General features: G+C 37.7%; 2 protein-coding genes across 3 annotated transcripts; one reads left to right on the top strand and one right to left on the bottom strand.

Annotated features, from left to right (window-relative positions):
- Nucleotides 1–619: 619 nt before the first annotated feature.
- Nucleotides 620–1911, top strand: LOC106081737 (NADH dehydrogenase [ubiquinone] 1 beta subcomplex subunit 10). 2 transcript variants are annotated; one of them, XM_013243914.2, is made up of 4 exons: nt 620–729; nt 806–898; nt 1129–1404; nt 1464–1911. In XM_013243914.2, exons 2-4 carry the CDS (start codon nt 817–819, stop codon nt 1595–1597), a joined length of 492 nt encoding a protein of 163 aa, XP_013099368.1. In that variant the 5' UTR covers nt 620–729; nt 806–816; the 3' UTR covers nt 1598–1911. The 2 variants fall into 2 exon arrangements, with proteins under 2 accessions (XP_013099368.1, XP_013099369.1); XM_013243915.2 differs by having other exon boundaries at nt 652–672.
- An 8363-nt stretch (nt 1912–10274) lies between these two features.
- On the bottom strand, nt 10275–17456 carry LOC106081736 (ATP-dependent DNA helicase PIF1). Its single transcript, XM_013243913.2, has 3 exons — nt 16514–17456; nt 16279–16439; nt 10275–11661 (listed from the first exon to the last, which is right to left on the bottom strand). Exons 1-3 carry the CDS (start codon nt 17298–17300, stop codon nt 10612–10614), a joined length of 1998 nt encoding a protein of 665 aa, XP_013099367.2. The 5' UTR covers nt 17301–17456; the 3' UTR covers nt 10275–10611.
- Between the last annotated feature and the right edge of the window lie 444 nt (nt 17457–17900).

Raw genomic sequence — 17900 nt, 5'->3', positions numbered from 1 at the left:
CTATACTCCCGTAGTGACGTAAGGCCACAGCAAGATCGGAAATGTACCCACTCCATGCACCAATTACGCCTCACCGACACCGACCGATGATGGAGGCCGTTCTGCCAAACCGAAAAGAACAAAGGTCCGGGGTTATTTTCAATCCCAGCACGTAACGGAAGCGTGCGGCACTCCGGGATATGCCTCTCCCATGACGAAAAAAAATGAAAACGTGCACTGAGGCGGTTATTTTCAATCCCAGCACGTACCAGAACCGTGAGGCACGTCGGTATATACCTCTCCCATGACGAAAAAAACGAATACGAGCACTGAGGCGGCAGCCCTTGCCGATGAGGTATTCCATCGCGTCAATCCGGTGCGTACAACCGGCTGCCATTGTTTATCATTATAGCTGCATGCAGGTTTTTAAATTTTATTACTGCATCGTCATAAGGTCCCTTTCTTTATTAAAGTTGTTGTCTTTACTATAAACATCCGTTACAACTGCTGTCAAAGTAGTATTTAATGTAGCACAGACAACAACCATCAGTTTATCAATATACAGAGATGTTTCTTTGCATGCCAACCCTGATTTTATGTTAAAGCACTACAATGACATTTCACAGCTGATGCCATTTGACAGCTAAGAAAAAACATTCAGTTTTTCGGGTTTTGGAAACCGACAGACAGAAAGTAAATTAAAAATTTTAACGAATTTTGGAAATTTCCTTATTAGCGGTGTATAGAATAGTAAATAAAATATAAATAACAACATAATCGATATTTAAATAATAAAAATTTCCTATTTCTTTATTCTCCAATTTAGAAAAAGCCATAATGCCCGAAGCTCGCAGTCCCATGGCAGCTTTTGCTGACTGCCTCTATAACATGATAGATGGTCCTGTAACATGGTTCAGAGGTGGGTTTTCATGAAGCTCATAGCCTGCCCCAGGGGTTTATGTTTAACTTTATGAGAAAGATTCCAGTTTTCAAGTATTTTTAAGCAATTTCTGTGAACTCCATTACATAATGACATAACCTCAATGGAGATCCCGCAACTTTCATTTGTTGTTATTCTGCATTTGTTTACATTGATTTTGCACTATTCCATAAATGATGTTTTGCTTAATTTTATGTTATCTGCTTTAGGAAGCATTGTGGAGCCAAATCAGCAAAAGTATGCCTGGTATCATCAACAATATCGTCGTGTGCCCACCATTGATCAATGCTATACGGATGATGTAGCTTGCCGTTTCGAAGCCGATCAACAATTCCGTCGTGATCGCATGGTGGACAATGACATTGTTACCATTTTGCGTCAACGTTTCGAGGATTGCACCCTCTATGAGGCTCCCGACCATATTATCAAGTGCAAGCCAATTTTGGACCAATATGAAAAGGCTGCCGAAAATTGGTTTATCAAATGTGAGCATATGGAATAGTATTTAATTTAATCTTCAAATCCTAATATTTTTGTATTCTAGACGGTGATTTGGGCGGTTATGCCAATGCCAAAGCTGCCTACATGAAACAAAAACATCGCATGATTTGGGAACGTCGCCACGGTCCCGTAGGTAGTGGTGGTAAAAAACATGATGGTGAAGAAGCCGAGCATTAAGTTTTTCTTTTGGTGCCTTCCTACGCATGTGACCAGCCAGCCAGCAAACTGAAAATTTAGTTAAATTACTTTCTGTTAATAAAAAATTTCCTTCTGCTATGGAAAATTGTAACCCGATACTGCTCTACTACGACAACAACAACAAGATTCAATGAATTATTATGAACACATTAATAAGGTGTAGTATTTAAAATAGAAAACACAACGCGCCATCATCAGCAAACTTTCAAATAAGCCAATCATTGATGTTATTAGAAGAACTAAGTGATATTTCAATTAAAGTGAAATTGTGGAAATTAATGAGAAAACCGAAACTTTTATTGTGTACAGTCTTGATAGTGGAATTGCAGGCTGAAACGCGTTTTGGTTGAACTACGGTGTATTGTCCATAACCTCCTCGCCGTATCCTTTGCCTCTACAAAATGTTTTTATTGTTGTAGCCACATTTGCATGTGGAGTTGGCAATCCTTGTCAAGCTCTTATATGCGAGCAATGGGTTCGTTGCGGTCTATACAACCTATAGCCGCTGGAACATGATGGCCATTGGTTATTTAAAGGAACCAATAACTCGTCTTGTCGTATGGAGCATCATAGGCACTCAGTATTTATACAACCAACCAGCCTCTCACTGAGACCCACCTTAAAAGATTAAGACTAACTTAATTTCAGTAGCATTTTGTAAATTTGTCAGTTGGGTCCCAATTTCCAAATCTTCTTCAGTTTAACTGCCATATTGTCTATAGTTTGAGAGTCATTTCTTTAAAAAGGCGCTTATAATTCTCAAACTCAGGGTTCATATTCGCGTTCCTGGGCTGATTTTTGGGAGTATACAAAATCAAAAATGATACAAAAAAACGCCACTTCTTCTACAAAACCTTTGAGGACTACAAATTTGAAATCCTCTGTTATGAACCCAAGAGAGTGAATTTTTCCCAAAGGTGAGTGAGTCAAGCAAATGACCATGAGAATGAATATCACCAGAAATTCAAGGATTTAATTGATTGCTGAAACTAAATTGCCAGACAACAGCTGGATTTGCTCACAGGCAACACGCCTTCGGCCTAGTTTCTAGCGTGGCTAATGCTCTATCATCAATACCGTAGTGTTGCTCTCTAATCTCCCGTCTGTTGGGCCTACAGTTCATAACTTGGTAATTTGCAGCATCAAAGTCAGTTTGGAGGCCACCGCAGCGCAGAGGTTTGCATGTCCGCCTATGACACTGAACGTCTGGGTTCGAATCCTGGCGAGAACATCAGTAAAAATTTTTCAGCGATGGTCATCTCCTCCTATTGCTGACGACATTTGTGAGGTAATTTGCCATGTAAAAACTTCTACCCAAACAGGTCTGGCACTGCGGCACGCCGTTCATTGAGCTCAAAACTTGAATCGGACAGCACTCATTGATATGTGTGTTAGAAGTTTGCACCTGTTCCTTAATACAATGTTCATCGGAAAATTAACATATTTGAAGAGATCCTCATGTTGATTTGAGGGACATGTATGGACTACTACAAATTTACGTTATTGAAAGTTCCTTCTAGGTCCAAGAAGGTCGCCTATCCTTAAACTCCTTTCTATGTCACCCTTTAGATCATGAAGGCCATAGTAATCGTCACACATTTAGGGCAGACATGGTAATAGCTATTTTACAAAGAAGGTTCAAATAGGTTCCTAATATGCGAGTCCAATAGTCTTTAGGGTGGTTTGAAGACGAAACATGAAGAACTAATTTTCCTATTGTTTTTTGCCTGGGGGATGGAAACCTCCTTAACCTCCCGCCATTCAGACCGCGCATAGGTCAGCTAAACTCAACACCATCCCATTAGGGAGCTGCATGGTATAAAATCCTGCCCTCTGTAGGCAATATGCCATCCAGTCCAGTGGACTTTTGGGTTTATATGAATTACCCACATAGACAAAAATTCCCTCTTTTATCATGTCCCTCACCACAGGCAGTTCCTTCCAACTGTGTTGCATCAAAACAGCATCGATATCATCCGAGAACATAAACCTGCTGGCCGCAATCGCAACTGCAATCGGTTTTACGTACCGGTATCGATCCAGGATCATTTCTGACAAAGGACTGCTCAATTGGCTGGCTCAATTACGTTTCGGAAGATACAGGCGCCTCAACGACTACAGAGCAAGGATTGATGGCGATGTGCAAGATGTATGTCTCGATTGTGAACAGGGACCACACGATACACGTCACCTGTTTAGCTGCCCAGCCCGACCCACTCGACTCAGACCCTGATCTCTCTGGACGCACCCTATCTAAGTCACAGAGTTCCAGGATCTTGACACTCAACAGAATCAAACAGACAGAACACAACAAACTGCTACAACAACAACCCGCTGCCCATTTCTGATGAGCACCCAGGGAAGTGCATCGCAGTCATACATACACACGTATTTTCCCATGAACCATACACTAAGGAACAGGGGATACTTCTCCTCAATGATAGGAGGCCTTCTTTTTGGATGCTGAAGCGTGCGTGCCGCTAACTGACACCAATTGCTAGAGAAGTTTGAACATGGCTGGATACCTTACTAATATCGCCAGGGTATAACCACCGCTGAAAAAATGTTTTTCTGATGTTCAGGCCGGAATTTGAACCCAAGCATTCGGCGTCACAGGCGGACATGGTTACCTTTGTGCCACGGAGGCTTCGTAGGCTGGAGCCCAAAAATTTCAGAGCTAGGCTTCCTTCAAGTTCAACGTGAAAGCTTCTGCGCTATGAACAATAGGCTCACTCTCAAATGGTTGTTGTTGTTGTTGTAGCAGTTTATTGTGTACTATCTTTCGTCTGCTTGATTCTGTTGAGTGTCAAGACCCAGGAACTCCGCGACTAAGATGGGGTGCGTCCACAGGGATCTGGGTCTGAGTCGAGTGGGTCTGGCCGGGCAGTTAAACAGGTGACGTGTATCGTGCGGTCCCTGGTTACAGTCGGGACATACATCTTGCACGTCGGCATCAATCCTAGCTCTGTGGGAATTGAGGCGGCTGCATCTGCCGGAACGTAATTGAGCCAGAATCACTCTGGTTTGCCGGGGGAGGTCGATTTCTTCGGGTGCAATGGGTGGCGGTCGTACTCCAAGGACTACATTCACCCGGTAGCCAGTTAACGCGTCTGCTACCGTGTCTGCATGAATGTTGTTCAGACCCGCTTGATATGCCGCTTGATCTAGAGGTTCTCTCTTGTAGCGCTGGACCTCACGCTCTAGATCATGTAGATCTACCTTAAGGCTTCTGGGCGGTGGGTATCTATCCACAAGATGATGATTTGGATGATTTCTGCGATAACAGCCCAAAAGGTATTGCTTAGACAGCATGTAGTTATGTCTTCGCACTGGTAGGATCTTTGTCTCCTGGTGGAGGTGGTCCACATGAGAACTAAGGAGGCAGCCCGTCGCAGTTCGGAGGGCGGCATTCTGACAGATCTGAATATTATTCCACTGCGTGTCACAAAGCTGACGTGACCACACTGGCGCTGCATAACTTACCACAGACCGGCCAATTGCTTTGTACGTGGTCAACAAGGTTTCTTTGTCTGCACCCCAAGTGCTGCCGGCGAGTGACTTGAGGACCTTGTTTCTACTTTTGACTTTATTGCAGATTGCTGTGGCATGTGGGGAGAAGGTGTAGGAGCTGTCAAATGTGACGCCAAGTATTTTGGGACACTTGATGGTCGGAATCAATTCTCCATCGACCATCACAGTCAGCTCAGAATTCACCTCACGCGTATTTGTAGTGAACAGTGTGGCTGAAGATTTGGTGGCGGATATCTTCAGATTTCTTGCAGCGAAATATGAGGCAAGCTCGTTGAGGTAGACGTTCAGCCTATCGCAGATGTCATCAATGGGTGGGGGGCCTGATGCCAAGATCGTACAGTCGTCCGCATATGATACGATCTCTATGCCGTCTGGAGGAGGTGGGATGGAGGAAAGGTAGAGGTTAAACAGAGCCGGAGATATCACCCCGCCTTGGGGAACTCCCTGTTTCACTCTACGGTGTTTTGACTTCTTATCCCTAAATTCCACAAATGACTGGCGGCCACACAGATAATTCGCGACCCAACGTTTAAGGCCTGGCTGGAGGGACGTGTTGGCGATGTCCTCAAATAATTTGGCATGGCTGACCGTGTCGAATGCCTTCGATAGGTCCAATGCCACGAGGACCGTCCTATCACATGGCCTGGGTTGATTGAAGCCACGGCAAATGTGTGTGGTGATGGCATGCAAAGCTGTTGTTGTGCTGTGCAGTCTCCGAAATCCGTGTTGATGCTCGGCGAATGGAAATTCTCCTACGAGGCTCGGGAGGAGTAATGCCTCAAGCGTCTTAGCCACTGGTGAGAGAAGGGAGATCGGTCTGTACGACTCCCCCAAACTCGGGTCTTTACCAGGCTTCAGTAGCGGGATCACTCTGCCCATTTTCCAGACATCGGGAACTATAAGAGTGTTCAATGACAGGTTAAGGACAGTGGTAAGGTACTCAACTCCAGGTAAATCCAGATTCTTCAGCATCAATGTAGAGATTCCGTCGGGGCCCAACGCCTTGGAAGATTTGGCGCCACGGATGACATTTGTAACTTCGCCCACGGTAAATTGTGATGGCTGTTCATCGGCTCGGAGACCACGAATACGGCGAATGGCTCTCCTCCTTGCCCTGTCTCTCTCGGGATGCACGATAAATTGACGGTTGAACAACCTGGCGCATCTCTTCGGATCAGTCACGGTTAACTCGCCAAAAGTGACTGAGGTCCTGTCGTCCCGTCTACCGGGGTTCGAGAGAGACTTAACAGTGGCCCACAATTTGCCTGCACCGGTGCCTAAGTTACATTGCTCCAAGTGTTCCAGCCACAAATTCCGCTTATGTTCGTTGACTACCCTGTTTATTTCCAGATTCAGCTCGCTGATTCTGGGGTTAGCGGGGTCCATAGCACGAATCCCATCACGCTCGTCTGCGAGTACCACTGCTTGCGCCGGGAAATTGGGTCGCACTTGCGGTATTCGACCGGCTGGTATAAAGCGAGCGGCTGCTGCGTTGATGATGTCTCGGAATTTCCTCTCGGCCACAAGCACATCAGAGGGGGGTGGCAGTTCATTGAAGCGGCGATTGGTATACTCTCTGAAGCCAGTCCAATTGGCCTTCTTATAGTTGATGAACGTTCGGCGCTCAGAGGTTATGAAGTCGGGTGGTCGGTCGATGGTGAGGATTATGGGGAGGTGGTCTGACCCCAAAGAGATGACGGCTTGCCAGGATACGTCACTCAGGAGATCAGGGGATGCGATTGAGATGTCTGGCGAGCTGCTGCACCTCCTCGTAATCCTAGTGGGGGCATCCTCATTCACCGTGCAAAACGTGGAGCTATCTATCTGCTCTGCCAAAGCTATGCCACGCTGGTCGTTGCCTAGGGGAGAATGCCATGACGAGTGATGTGCATTGAAATCCCCCAGAACCAGACGACTATGGCCAGATAGCAACCCACTTATGTCGGGGCTGTAGGCCTGGCCATTAATCGGGACACAGCTGCCAACCGGCGGTATATACACGTTGTATATCTCTATCTCGGCAGTACCAGACTTGACTGCTACCCCCATACATTCCATGTATGGGTCACTAGCGTCAAGCACAGGCGAGATAGGTCTATACTGCACGGAATGGTGTATAACGAAGGCCAATCCCCCACCTCCATTCCTTGAGCGATCCTTACGTAGCACATTGTAGCCGTGACAACTGTGCAAGCTGCAGGTGTTAGTCAGCTTTGTCTCCTGGATCGCTGCGACCGATATGCTCTTCCGACTCATAAAATCCACAATCTCATCAATCTTGCCTCGCAGTCCATTGCAGTTTAACTGCAGGAACGATACATTTCCCGACACTGGCCTGGCAATAGTAGGGCTAGGGTGCTGTCTTTGCATAAATTGCCGTACGGGAGAGGTCGGGGGGGTCACATAGTCCGACGACGAGGACGCCGAAGGCGACGACGGCGACGCTTGTGACCCACTGCTGGCTGTGTTCGCACAGCACCTAGCGACATAGCCAGTATGACTATACTCCCGTAGCGAAGTTAGTACCCACTCCAAGCACCTGTTACACCTCACCGACACTGACCGATGATGAAGGCGGTTCTGGCAAACGGAACAGAACCAGGGTCCGGGGTTCTTTTCAATCCCGGCACGGACCAAAAGCATACGGAGAAGGCACTCCGGGATGTGCCTCTCCCATGACGAAAAAAGACGAACACGTACACTGAGGTCTTACATCAAAGCCATCCCAAATATCAGATCGCGTATAGATTACGATCGCGTTAACAACGTTTTTGGACAATATTACACCTTACCTGGGAGATAAGGTGAAATGCAGACTCCTGCCTCGAAGTCTAGCCAAACTTTATCCTATAACCCCCAATACTGATATTTTTACTTTGTACCCCAACCCAAAATACTATCCCATCTACCTGGCGCAGGATGTCTATGAGCACCACACAGGTTATAACTCTAAGCTCCGATTTGTTTGATATTCATTGTCATTACAAGAAGCTCAGCTTAGAGCTATCAGACACGTCCACAGGTTGCGGATAGTGGGATGCTCCATATGCGGAGTAGCTGCAACTGCAGTCGCGGCCAATCAGCGGTATCGAGTGGAGAGTCTCAGTGAGAGGTCGAGTGGCGCCAGTTCTTGCTTAAATACTGAGAGCCTATGATGCTCGATAGGACAAGGCGAGCTATTGGCTCTTTTAAATAATCAATGGCCACCCTGTTACCGCGGCGATCGTTTCTTTGGACTGGAACGAGCTTGCTCACCCTTGGAGCTTGTCGAAGATCGCCATCTCCACATGAAAATGTGGTCACAACAACAACAACATATATACGGAGTAGCTGCAACTGCAGTCGCGGCCTATCAGCGGTATCGAGTAGAGAGTCTCAGTGAGAGGTCGGGTGGCGCCAGCTCTTGCTTAAATACTGAGAGCCTATGATGCTCGATAGGACAAGGCGAGCTATTGGCGCTTTTAAATAATCAATGGCCACCCTGTTACCGCGGCGATCGTTTTTTTGGATTGGAACGAGCTTGCTCACCCATGGAGCTTGTCGAAGATCGCCACCTCCACTGGGAAATGTGGTCACAACAAAAACAACATATATACGGAGTAGCTGCAACTGCAGTCGCCGCCAATCAGCGGTATCGAGTGGAGAGTCCCAGTGAGAGGTCAGGTGGAACCGGCTCTTGCACTAATACTGAGGGCCTATGATGGTCAATATGACAAGGCGAGTTATTGGCGCCTTTAAATAACCAATGGCCACCCTGTTACCGCGGCGATCGGTCCTATGGACCAGAATGAGGTTGCTCACCCATGGAGCTTGTCGAGGATCGCCACCTCCACATACAAATGTGGTTACAACAACAACACCTATCCCATGGCAGCCGGTTGTACGTATTGGATTGACCCGATGGAGTTCTTCATCGGCAAAAGCTGCCGCCTCAGTGTATAACACACTCCTACAACAGCAACAACTATCCCACCAACCAATCCCATGGCAGCTGGTTGGCATGGTACACTAAGGCGGCAAGGGCTGCCACCTTAGTGTACAACAAAAACTATCCTACCCATGTATCAATTTCCAAAATGCCAATGCAGCGTCGAAAATTTTTTTTGCATGTAAAGTGTTGGAGGCCACCGTAGCGCAGAGGTTAGCATGTCCACCTATGACTCTGAGAGCCTTGGTTCGTATCCTGGCGAGACCATCAGAAAAAAATGTTCAGCGGTGGTTTTCCCCTCCTTATGCTGGCAACATTTGTGAGGTACAATGCCATGTAAAACTTCTCTCCAAAGAGGTGTCGCACTGAGGCACGCCGTTCGGAATCGGCTATAAAAAAGAGGCCCCTTATCATTGAGCTTAAAACTTGAATCGGACTGCACTCATTGATATGTGAGAAGTTTGTCCCTGTTTCTTAGTGGAATGTTAATGGGCAAAATTTGCATTTGCAAAGTGTTGGGGGCCACCGTAGCAAAGAGGGTAACATGTCCGCCTATTACGCTGAACGCCTGGGTTTGAATCCTGGCATGAACATCAGAAAAAATTTGCATCTATGTTATGTGTACGCTTGGTCGGCGTGGGAAATGGTTACCGGTTAGCTGTACGGAGACACTCAGGGCTAGGGGCCTCAACCCGCCAAATCAAACCCTGCACACACACATTGAAAATATTTCACTTACTAACTAGCGACTAAACACGAGAGGATAACATTTTTACACAGGGATCTTGGTGTTACGATCCTACACTTGCCCTCCCAACCATGGTCCAATGCGTCCTCTTACCCATTTCCTTCTTGGTGCTTATACCTAATGCTGGCGAAATTTGTGAGTAGCAATGGCATTTGAAGAAATGGCAAAGCAGCCACTTAAAAACGTCTCTCCAAAGAGGGGACGCACTGCGGCACGCCGTTCGGACTATATAAAGAAGGCCCCCTTAGCATTGAGCTTGAATCAGACAGCACTCATTGATATGTGAGAAATTTGCCACTGTTCCTTAACTTAATGCTCATGGTCAAATTTGCAAAAATTTGCATTTGCAGGTAAAGTTTTCATTTTATTTTTCGTGATGAAAGTTTAATGTCCAAAATACAATCATTTATTAAAATTCATTCTACAATCATAAATTAAAGTGTTCTTAAGACAGTCTTACAGAAAATTGCATTAATTAAAAATAGAACTAAAATGTGTCTCTTATTGCCAAGCAGATGCAAGTATGTGGGGAAAAAAATATATTAATATGCACTTATACGATGAGATGTTTTTAAAAAAGTCATAAATATTACTAAAAATGTTTGTGTATACAATGAACACAATGATGAAAAAATGTGAGAAAAAATGTTCAAGGAAATGTTGGCTTCTTAATTTTAAGTATGTAGAGTAAAAAAAGTATCAATTTGCAGCTAATTATTTATCTAATTATCATAAAAAGCTTCTGAAGGCAGAGTTTGTTGTAAAATTTCCCGCATCACAAGCCCCTTAACTAATTGACACCAATGGTTTGCTCATCAAACTCTTTTTCAATTTGGCCAAGGCGCTGGAGGTATCGCCCGTTTTCTTTTTCTGCTCTTTATTTTTCAAGCCCAGTGGTATCATTGTGGTATCCATTAGACGTCGACGGAATAGTTTATAGTACTGCAAGACCTGAGGATTGGCCCACACCTGTTTTGGATCAAAGTCTAAAATACGTACGGAGTCCAAAGACTTTGCCCTGGACAAGGCTACATAAGCCTGGCCGGCTTCGAATACCTTGGACAAGGACATTTCCACACAGTCCAGTGTTAGGCCTTGAGATTTGTGTATTGAAAAGGCCCAGGCCAATTTGAGCGGCACTTGTCGCCGTGTCACTGTGCCACCACCAGGTGTTTTTATAATCCATTTTTCATGTTTACACGCATATTCGGTGTTATTTTTAAATCTCACCACTGGTATGCCCTTTTCAATACGCACCACCACACCTCGTGCGCCATTGACCAAACCTGCAGAAATGTTGATATTTTTCAATAACATTACCTGGGCATTCAGTTTCAAATACAATTGCGATGGAGCCTGCACCTGGGAATCCAATTGTTTCGTCATTAAGGCATCTGAATCTTCGGCTTTGAATAGTATCTTTTCACTGGGTAAATTTTCCAATTTGGATTCATTTATGGAATTGGCATCGTTGGTATGCGAACAAAGTTGTGTAGCTAGAATGCCGTTGGCTTCTATGGTTTGCTTAGAAGTGGCCTTGAGGCGTTTTGTTATGCCCTCGTTAATGTGGCCAATACGCAAATGATTAAGAATACTAACAAATTCGGGATCCGATTGACGATGTACCTCTTTTAGCTCATACACATATTCAATACATTTTTCCCAGGCACTGGATTGAAAACAAAAGCGCTGAGATGGGCTTGTTTGAGATCCCGTTGTGAATTCTTCACGTTTTATCACAGGCGGTAGCTGCAGGAAATCACCACAGAGAATGAGTTGTATGCCTCCAAAGGGACGGTCATTGCGTCGAATGTGTCGTGCAACGGCTTCGATTTTCTGTAAATATAAGATTAGAAAAAATTAAAAAATTAAATGCAAAAAAGTTAGAAACATATTTAAAAAAAAGTAAATAAACAGTAAACAGCGGACAATGAGAGAAGTAGCATCACGATAAATTCCTTGAGAACGGCTAGACGATGTCAGTCGAAATAATGGAACAAAAAAGATAAAAACCAAAAAAATTTTTTTTTTCAAATTTGGGACCATACAAAATTTGCAAAAATTACTCAAGGTCAACAATTCTCATAAAAATCAAAATATATTAATATAAGTAAAAATAAATATTCATACAATAATAAAAATAGAATGAAAAAAAATTAAAAAATGTAGTACGTAAACATATACGGGATTAAATTAAGTAATATGAAAACCAAAGAATAAATAAAAAAAAAATAAAAAACAAAAAATTAAAAAAAAAAATAATAAAATGTAAAAATAAACAAAAAACTACAATGTTAAAAAAAAACAAAAAAAAACTATAAAGGAAACATTAATACTTTTAGGAAAATTTTTTTTTTTATTAACTTAATTGCAATCCATTAGTCAAATAAGTTCTTGGGCTAATGTTCGAGCAAATAAAATAAAATGAAAATAAACATAAAAAAATTCAAAATGAAATTAAAAAATTAAAAAAAAAAAACATTAAAAAAAAGACTCAAAATAACCAAAAAACTTGAAAAAATAAAGAAATTAATTAAAAAAAAAAAATAAAAATAAAGAAATTAATTTAAAAAAAAAAAATAAAAATAAAGAAATTAATTTAAAAAAAAAATAAAAATAAAGAAATTAATTTAAAAAAAAAAATAAAAATTGAAAAAAATTATCAAAAAAAAGAAAAACATAAATAAAGATATAAAAAATAAAAAACAAAAATATAAAAACAAATAAAACAAAAAAATGATATATATAAAAAATATAACAAAATAAAAATAAGTTCCATTACTAAACATTTTTACTTAAGGAAAATTTTTTATTACGATAAACTCGAATGCAGTCCATTAGTAAATAATGTCTTAGGGCTTCGATAATATTTGGATAACCATAAATTAAAAAAACCAAAAATAAAACAATCAATTAAAAAACTTAAAAAAAAACAAAAAAAAATATTTAAAAATTAACAAATATGAAAAAAAAACAAAAACCAAAAAAATTAAATATAAAATAACAAAATATATATAAAATAACAAAAACAAAATAAAAAAAAAAACAAAAAAAAATAAAAAACAAAATAAAAAATAAAATAAAAAACAAAGTAAAAAACAAATTAAAAAATAACAAAAACGAATTGATAACAAAAAAATACAAAAAAAATAGCAATAACAAAAAAAAAAATAATAATTGAAAAAATAATAAATAAAAAATTTAAAAATAAAAAAAAATAATTAATTAATACAAAAATATTTTTTTCTTTTTTATTTTTATTGTTATTTTGTATTTTTAATTTTTTTTTGTTATTTTTTATTTATTTTATTTTTTTTTATTTGTAATAAATAAAAAAACAAAATAAATAAATACCAAACAAATTAAAAACAAAAATAATAAAAAATATATATATAATATAAAAAAAATAAATAGAAATATCCAAAAAATAGCAGAAGGAATAAATAAAATAAACAAAAAATAAAAAAAGAAAATTTGTTTTTTTTTTGTATCCAAAAAAAAATTAATAAAACAAGCAAGAATTAAAAAATGAAAAAAGAAAATAAAAATCAAATAAAAAAACTCTTAAAAAAATAAAAAAACAAAATAAATAAAATAAAAAATCCAAAAAAAAAACCAAAAACAAAATAATAAGAAAATACCAAAAAAAAAAATAAAAATAATAACCAAATAAATAAAGAAAACAAAAACAAAAATAATAACAAAATAAATAAAGGAAACAAAAAACGAAAAAAAAATAACAAAAAAATATAAAAAAACAAAAAGTAACAAAATAAAAAAAAAAATAACAAAATATATATATAAAAAAAAAACAAAAAATAACAAAATATATAAAAAAACAAAAAATAACAAAATATATAAAAAAAAGAGAAACAAAAAATAACAAAAAAAATAAAAAAAAAAATAACAAAAAAAAAATAAAAAAAAAAAATAACAAAAAAAAAAAAAAAAAAAAAAACCAAAAAATAAAAAAAAATTAAAGATAATCCCATGGCAGCTGGTTGTACATATCGAGAACCGCCTCAGTGCACAACACACTGCTACAAAAACCACAACAACAAGTAAAACCGTGATAAGTTCGGCTGGGCCAAGTCTTCGGTACCACAACCATGGATTCCGATAAAAATTTACCCTTATTAACTGAGTTTGTATTTGAATTATTTTACCCTCAAGAAATCATATTGCGATATCGGTTCTCAAAGGGCCTATATCACCATATTGACCGATTCGGATAGAAATTGGCACTGATGTTGTAAGTTATAATAAGCCAAATTTCAACCAAATCACCTAGGCTTCTAGGTGCTGAAAAGTCAAATACGGGGATCGGGGTCTATATCTGGGATCTTACTCGGCACGGATGTTAAAAGTCATAACTCAAATCTTTGTTTAAAATTTCAGTCAAATCGGATGAAAATTTAGGCTTCTAAGGGCTCAAGAGGTCAAAAATCCGGGGATTGGTTCATATGGGGGCTATATCTGTTAATAGACCGATTAGGATCATACTTGGCACGTATGTTCAAAGTCATAACTCAAGCCTTTGTTCCAAATTTCAGCCAAACCAATTGAGGCTACTAAAGGCTCAAAATGTCAAATGAGAGGATGGGTTTATAGGGGGCTATATCTGTTTATAGACCGACTCGGACCATAAAAAAAAAATAAAAAAACAAAATATATAATAAAAAATAAAATAAAAAAAGTAAAAAAAAATAAAATAAAAAAAAAATAAAATAAACAATAAAATAAAAAAAATAAATAAATAAAAAAATAAATAAATAAATAAAAAAAAAAATAAATAAATAAAAAATAAATAAAAAAAATAAATAAAAATACATAAAAAAAATATAAAAAAATAAAAAAAAATATTAAAAAATATAAAAAAAATATAAAAAATATATAAAAAAAAATATAAAAAAATATAAAAGAAATAAAAATATAAAAATATAAAAAAAAAAAATAAAAAAATAAAAATATAAAAAAAATAAAAAAAAAAATATTAAAATAAAATAAAAAAAATAAAATAAAAATAAAAAAAATAAAAATAAAAAAAAATAAAAATAAAAAAAAAAAAAAATAAAAATAAAAAAAAAATATAAAAATAAAAAACAAATAAAAAAAAATATAAAAATAAAAAACAAATAAAAAAAAAATAAAAATAAAAATAAAAAATAAAATAAATAAAAATAAAAAAAATAAATAAAAAAAAAATAAATTAAAAAAAAATAAAAATAAGATAAATAAAATAAAAAAATAAAAAATAAGATAAATAAAATAAAATAAAAAAATAAGATAAATAAAATAAAATAAAATAAAAAAATAAAAAAATAAGATAAATAAAATAAGAAATTAGATAAATAAAATAAAATAAAAAAATAAAAATTAGATAAATAAAATAAAAAAAAATAAAATAATTTTTTTTTATTAAAAAAATAAACAATCTAAAAAGAAGTAAATAAGAAAATAAGCAAAATAAAAAAATAAATAAAATAAAATATATAAAAATATATAATATAAAAAATATATAATGTAAAAAATATATAATATAAAAAACATATAATATAAAAAATATATAAAATAAATAAAAAATATATAATTTAAATAAAATATATAATCTAAAAAAAAATAAAATAAAAGAAATAAATAAAATAAAATAAAAATAAGTTTAAAAAAAAAAATAAATTAAAAAAAAATAAATTAAAAAAAAATAAATTAAAAAAAAAAATAATTAAAAAAATAAAATAATATACAAAAATAAAATAATAAAATAATATAAAAAAAATAAAATAATATAAAAAAATAAAATAATATAAAAAAATAAAATAATATAAAAAAATAAAATAATATAAAAATAAAATAAGGAACAAAAATAAATAAATATGTTAAAATTAATAAACACGTTTTGCGCTAAATTTATTCGGTCTTGAATCGCAAAACGTGTGTTGAGCAGAACGGCACGCCGCAAACAGTGAAGGCTTTAATATGCCTCTATCAATCGACGATTGTTAAGAGTAGCAATTGGGCAAGTGTGTTTTTTTGTAATAGTTAGATTTCTTCTTTTGGCAGAAATATATGAAGTTCAGTTTGTTTTCTTTCTTGCTGTGCTACAAAAGGGAAATACTCTTAGGAGCATAGTTTCAGCCTAGCAGACATACATTATCAGATCCTACAGACGAGTTGGTGTAGTGCCAAACGAAACCTCGATGTAGAAAACCAGTCAAATTTAGGTATTCATCCACATGACCTTGGAAACTAAATTGACAGACTTCTCACCTAACACATGCTAATATTTTTCAGTTTATGGGGAAGATCCAAAAAAAATTTCAACACAACCAGACCTAAAACATCAACAAAAGTCCCGTAACAGGGAGTGGTATCTCAAGGACACCAAATGTTCCAACGGGATTATAGTATACTAATTTGTTAAAGGGGATGCAAATTAAATTGGTAAATGCTTACATCAAAATATTGTCCATCCACCATAGAGATTTCGTCAATAATCAATCGTTTGCACTTTCGCCACGCTTGAGCACTGGCCGGACGAGAAGCCAATTCATAACAGCGTTGCAGTGTGGCCTCTCCGCCACCAATACCAGCAAAAGCATGCAAGGTTACACCGCCTGTGGTAATTAAAAGAAAAATATATGATTCTACTCTTTATAAATGTCTTCACTTAATTAAAAACATAACTTACCAATAAGGCATGCTGCCACACCAGTAGATGCCGTAGCCACAGTACCATCAGGCGGTAGGGCGGAAATAATTTTTCTCAACAGAAAACTTTTGCCCGTGCCCGCAGATCCTGTGAAGAAAATACTTTTTCCCGCTATGCTGGATTTCAGCACATCCATTTGTTCGGCACACAATTTCAAATTTTCCTCCGTGGCCAGCGGTGATTCCTGATATAATTTTTTTGGTGCAGGCAACCCCGACTTACCATCCCCACCTTTTATCTCATCATATCTACGTTTCTTGGCAGCCAGAGGCGAAGGTGTTGTAGCTGTCCCTTTTGAGGGTAGCAGACCAGCTTTTTTGCGTGCCAACACCATTTCCGCAGTGGTTACGGGTGAAATTTCTTCAAATGTACTAGGTTTTCCCGACAGCATATGGGCCCTCAATTGTTTTTGAGCTGTGGCATCGTCCACATTCTCGCCACCATTCATTTTTATGAAAATGGTACGCAGAAATATCATTAATGTGCCAGGTGGAGCATTGGACAAATACATGGCACATTTTTCCGCTTTAAAATTCACCGATGCCTTGCCTTCGGACATGAATTTTTTGTGCACCATTATGTCCTTCATCTTAAATTTCATTGGTTTCAGCTTATCGGGTGTGCACTCAATAAATAATTCCCGTATATCATTTCTCACAAGCCTTAACGTGGCTGTGCGGTAAGCCAATTTTCGGCCTACTGCACCAATTGCATTGGTCCATTGTAGGTTTACGGCACAAGTTAGAACAGCATCGTTTAAATCCATGTTTTTCAGTTATTAATATGCGCTAAATTTCAAGTAAATTAAAACAAAATTCCCAAACAAAAATTCCCTAGACGTGAATACGATGACCCCCGAAAAAAAGCGCGATATTACAACAAAGAAAAAAATGCCGCCGTTTGAAAAATCAAATGACAGTTGTTGTTGTTTGTTTGCATCTCACAGAATGCCATATCGTTGCGAAAGCTGAACGTAAATAAAATGTCAAGTGCAATCAGATGTGGCAACATACGAAGATTTATTGTACGATAAAATATCAACAAATGATATTGGGTCGTTTTCACTTCAAAAGTATAATACAATTTCAAGATACTTGTACAAATATTTAGGCACGAAAGATGGAGTTACATACCATGCGCAGGCATTAAAAATGCAACCCTGTAAACAAATGCCACAAAAGCAAAGATAAAAAGTAAAACAATGTTCAACTTTGGCGTCCTAAAACACTACTTTACGAATGGCAACACAGAATGACGTACGAGTTCAATCGTCAAAGTTAAAAATTGTTTTTATGAATGCGTTTTTAATGCGCACGCATAGTGTGTAACTCCATTCCAAAACAGAACGAGCTTTGGTTTTGAGCGT

Source organism: Stomoxys calcitrans, chromosome 3 (assembly GCF_963082655.1).
Source record: "Stomoxys calcitrans chromosome 3, idStoCalc2.1, whole genome shotgun sequence".
NCBI classification, from domain to species: Eukaryota; Metazoa; Arthropoda; class Insecta; order Diptera; family Muscidae; genus Stomoxys; species Stomoxys calcitrans.
Note: the sequence above shows the minus strand (reverse complement) of the source record. Positions and strands in the feature narration are given on the sequence as shown.

What these genes read in the sequence shown, in the direction of transcription:
- LOC106081737 (XM_013243914.2), top strand. Translation starts at nt 817, where the DNA reads ATGCCCGAAGCTCGCAGTCCCATGGCAGCTTTTGCTGACTGCCTCTAT. An exon ending in TCCTGTAACATGGTTCAGAG is followed by an intron (nt 899 to 1,128) that starts GTGGGTTTTCAT and finishes TATCTGCTTTAG; the next exon opens with GAAGCATTGTGGAGCCAAAT. An exon ending in CGAAAATTGGTTTATCAAAT is followed by an intron (nt 1,405 to 1,463) that starts GTGAGCATATGG and finishes TTTGTATTCTAG; the next exon opens with ACGGTGATTTGGGCGGTTAT.
- LOC106081736 (XM_013243913.2), bottom strand. Translation starts at nt 17,300, where the DNA reads ATGGATTTAAACGATGCTGTTCTAACTTGTGCCGTAAACCTACAATGG. An exon ending in TGTGGCAGCATGCCTTATTG is followed by an intron (nt 16,440 to 16,513) that starts GTAAGTTATGTT and finishes TAATTACCACAG; the next exon opens with GCGGTGTAACCTTGCATGCT. An exon ending in TGGATGGACAATATTTTGAT is followed by an intron (nt 11,662 to 16,278) that starts GTAAGCATTTAC and finishes TTATATTTACAG; the next exon opens with AAAATCGAAGCCGTTGCACG.